Genomic DNA, 4,249 nt, shown 5'->3' on the forward strand with positions numbered 1-4,249 from the left:
CTATTTAGATTTCTTGAAAAAGCCTTACTCCAATCATTATATCATATTACACAATAACTAAATTCAAAGCATTAGACATATTTTCATTTTAGTTTATATATTTGGTTAAAACATGAGTTGTTTGATTTGATCAATAATTTACTTAAGTTATTTTACTATTTGTCAAATATTTTAAAAACAATTGAAAAAGAATACTAAAACCTAATTTTAGATATATAAAGGGTTGATTGTAACCATTTGCATTAGATATGTCTTTCATATGCAAGATAACAAATCGTTAGGGGAATGAAATACAATTTTGTCAAATAGACAAAACTATCTAATCCCATATTATACAACTTTGCTTTTCTTTCTCTCTCTCTCTCTTGACACACACACACATTGCTAGAGCAGAGACAAACGACACCGAACCAAACTCCAACTGTTTTAGAGAGAGAAAAAAAGAAAAGGTTCAACTTCTTCCAGAAATGCTCTGAAATCTATCATCAGGAAGAAGAAGACGACGACGTAATTCGTCTGTATTCTGACCAACCAATCCAGCAAATAAATGCTTAGTCATTGTTTCTGCATCAATGCTCACCGAACAACTGCACTTATTTTATCCAGCAAAAAAAGCTAGCAAATTTCTCAATGAACCCTAAAAGACTGAACACCAAAGGTAAAAATCCATATCTATCGAACATTTCAGTTTTTCTATTTTCTTTAGTTTCACACTCTTGCGTGTGTTTTTGTCAGTGAATACAGACTAATATGCATGCCTACTGTTCTTTCAAATTGCATCTGTTGCAATTAAGGTCAACTTCAAGTGAATCTGAAAATTTTTCTGTTTACTAATTATGCGCTGTTTTTTTATTATTATAATTTATTATGTTTATTTATTTATTTGATCTACTTATTTATTCTCAATTTCGTTCTAGTTGAAGACTGTAAATTTCCGATATATGTTGCTCGTATTTTTACCATTTGTTCCTCTTTTAATCAATCCTTCGTTTTATCAGATAAAGAAAGCGAAAGCTAACAGAGAATCTCTAAGATCTCGTGTCTCTAATTTCCTTTTCACTATCATTTCGCATTTAAATATTGATTAATTTCAATCTCTACCAGATTCTACTATTGAGGATCCTTGAATTCAATTCCATTTCTCGAAGATCCTTTGAAGATTCTACAAAAGAAATAATTGAACCTCTCTGAGAAACATAACAAGCGAAGAAATTTAGGGTTTTGGGAATTAGTGTGAAGAATGGCTGCAGCATGGGAACATTTTGGAGAAATCGCAAATGTAGCCCAACTAACAGGTTTAGATGCAGTGAAGCTAATAGGGATGATTGTCCAAGCTGCTAACACAGCTCGTTTACACAAGAAGAACTGCAAACAATTTGCAACGCATTTGAAGTTGATTGGAAATCTTCTTCAACAACTCAAAATCAGTGAGCTGAAAAGGTATCCAGAAACACGTGAACCTTTAGAACAACTTGAAGATGCATTGAGAAGATCCTACATTTTAGTCAACAGTTGTCAAGATCGAAGCTATCTCTACTTACTTGCAATGGGATGGAACATTGTTTATCAATTCAGAAAAGCACAAAACGAAATTGATCGATACTTAAAGATTATCCCACTCATCACTCTTGTTGATAATGCTCGAGTCAGGGTATATAAAACTAAAAACTTCATCTTGTTCTAAAGATTATCAAATCTTATTTTGACTTGTTTTCTTTCAGGAAAGATTGGAGTATATTGAAATGGATCAAAGGGAATACACATTGGATGATGAAGATAGAAAGGTGCAAGATGTTATCATGAAGCCTGATCCTTCACATACTGATACTGTTGTTTTGAAGAAAACACTTTCTTGTAGCTACCCAAATTTGCCTTTCAAGGAAGTTATCCAGAAAGAAAATGAAAAGCTTCATATGGAACTACAAAGATCACAAGCTAACTTAGATGTAGGCCAATGTGAAGTTATTCAACATCTGATTGAGGTCACTCAAGTTGTTGCTTCTAATTCTCAACATGAAACAGAGCCTCAATATCCAAATGTTAACACCAATAAACAAGCTCAAGATGAGAGTGATAAAAATACAATTACAAATACAAAGCCACACTCAACTTCAAGGTTGATTTTCTTTCTCCTTCTGACTCCTTACAAGTTAAATTTGTTTTTTTGGATTGTAAGGGTAAAATGGTCATTTATGATATACTAAGTAGTAAGTGTTGTTGCAGAAGCACATCATATGGGCATCAAGAATGGCATTCAGATCTACTTGGCTGTTGTTCAGAGCCTAAGATGTGTATGTATTATGTAATATGTTTATGTTTTCAATTCTTAATATTTTTCCATCTGTATAGCAATATACTTTAAGAATTTAAAAAATAAAAATGAAAATAAAAATTTATGTAGGCATGAAGACATTCTTCTTTCCATGTGGGACATTTTCAAAGATTGCATCTGTGGCGACAAACAGGCACATGAGTAAGATTCTTTATGAATTTAAAAAATACTAAAAGTTTTTTTTGCCCTAATTATATATTATTAATTTATACCATATCTATCTGTCAATAATTGAACAGCTTCAGGAGAAGCCTGCAATGAGCTGATGGCTTATTCTCTAATATTATCATGCTGTTGCTATACCTCTTGCATTAGGAGGAAGCTTCGGATGACTCTCAATATCACGGTACCCTTTTCCAGACTAAAATGACCATTTTACCCTTTCATCATATTCATCAGTTTTGACATGAGGAGTTGGGAGGAAAATGTTAAGGGCTTAACCAATTAAGTCTATTAAGTCAAAAGGATACATCCCTTAAGTGTGGATTCTGTTTTCAGTTTTTGTAGAAAGTTTATTTTTTTTTAAATAAAAAAATTGGATTTTTTTATATTTTTTTTATTTTTTATGTTACTTAGGGTGGGTGGTGTGATGACTTTCTGTCACATATCATGTGTTGTTGCTGTGCACTTGTTCAAGAACTGCGAGAAGTTGAAATGCGTGGAATTCATGGTATTCACGTCTTTTTATTTATATAAAGGTTTACATATTTCCAAGGGGCAAATATGGAAATTTGCAATTGTGGTTATGTTTTGATAAGGGGTAGAAATGGAACTTTGCAGGTCCAGAGAAGACAAAAACAAGCTCTCCACCTTCGCAGTGGATGGAATCGTGAAGTTGATTTGATTATATGAGAAATAGTTACATAAGATTTGTTGCCATTGTTAATAGTTAATACCTCTCATGGTGGTTGACTTTTTCTTTACCTTACTTTTACTTTATGTAAAGTTGTTCTTGATGATAGATTCAACGCTTCAACAATAACTTAATTTAAAGAGTGAGAAATAGTGGTTTGATAAATGATAGGCTTCCAAAAACTGATTTGATTAATGTTATCAGGTTACCGAAGGAAACAACTTTTGTTTTTTCATGAAAAGTGATTTGAATTAAATTTATTGATAATTGGATTGTAAGCGTCGTATTGGCCCCAATAGTGAGCCCAAGATATATAAAATAAGAATGAATGACATGTCGAGAAAGAATTGCATAAATTAGAGCCAACACCTTCAACACCGAGACAAACTGAAAGCACTGTAGAATTCTAGCAAGATTTTGGAAATTTGATAGTGACTACCAAGGAAGATAAGATCATAAAATCATCGACATGCAATAAATGTCAGATTGTGGGCCCTTGCAAGGTGTCCAGATTCTATGGAACATTCTAAGAAAGCTAGTTTTATGCATAATCACACATCTAAAATTTCCATAACGATGATAAAAAAGAAAGGTAAGAGTGAATTCATTTTTCGGGGATTCACTAAGCGACACAGAAGTTCACATGAAGGTGAGGCAACCATGTTTACACTTTCTCCATGATGAGCAAAAGCACATTTATGCAATAACTAAGTTACACAATTCGCAATTTAGAGTTAAATGGTTTGTCAAAGTCACCTTTCAATATAATGGCATTTTGCTGTTGTTTTTTTTTTACCCCAATAATTGCATACTTCATTACCATAAAAGGGTCATCAAGGATGTTCCTTCCATTAATGAAAGCCAATTGAACATCTACAAGTTGTGGATATCACTTTATGGATGCTCTCAATGAGGTTTTTAGGTTTGCATGTGATCTTCTTGTAAATCATACAAACCTTCTAAACCTAAAAGAAATAACTTCAAATTGAATGCCAAATTCTAGTTCATTGTAATTACTAATTAAAGTTGTATCCCTTGATTATAAGAACCGAAAGAACTAATTT

At 32.5% G+C, this 4,249-nt stretch overlaps 1 protein-coding gene across 1 annotated transcript; it reads left to right on the plus strand.

The window, feature by feature from the left end:
• The first annotated feature begins 341 nt into the window (after positions 1-341).
• LOC145103078 (protein MID1-COMPLEMENTING ACTIVITY 1-like) lies at positions 342-3,406 on the plus strand. Its single transcript, XM_079040618.1, has 8 exons — positions 342-658; positions 1,105-1,651; positions 1,722-2,116; positions 2,224-2,291; positions 2,402-2,473; positions 2,572-2,678; positions 2,909-3,002; positions 3,113-3,406. The coding sequence occupies exons 2-8, from the start codon at positions 1,241-1,243 to the stop codon at positions 3,163-3,165; spliced, it is 1,200 nt and encodes a 399-aa protein (XP_078896744.1). The 5' UTR covers positions 342-658; positions 1,105-1,240; the 3' UTR covers positions 3,166-3,406.
• Positions 3,407-4,249: the final 843 nt, after the last annotated feature.

This window comes from Lactuca serriola, chromosome 4 (assembly GCF_051521515.1).
Source record: "Lactuca serriola cultivar US96UC23 chromosome 4, Lser_US96UC23_V15, whole genome shotgun sequence".
Classification (NCBI taxonomy): Eukaryota; Viridiplantae; Streptophyta; class Magnoliopsida; order Asterales; family Asteraceae; genus Lactuca; species Lactuca serriola.

What these genes read in the sequence shown, in the direction of transcription:
- LOC145103078 (XM_079040618.1), top strand. Translation starts at nt 1,241, where the DNA reads ATGGCTGCAGCATGGGAACATTTTGGAGAAATCGCAAATGTAGCCCAA. An exon ending in GGATGACTCTCAATATCACG is followed by an intron (nt 2,679 to 2,908) that starts GTACCCTTTTCC and finishes TATGTTACTTAG; the next exon opens with GGTGGGTGGTGTGATGACTT. An exon ending in TGAAATGCGTGGAATTCATG is followed by an intron (nt 3,003 to 3,112) that starts GTATTCACGTCT and finishes GGAACTTTGCAG; the next exon opens with GTCCAGAGAAGACAAAAACA.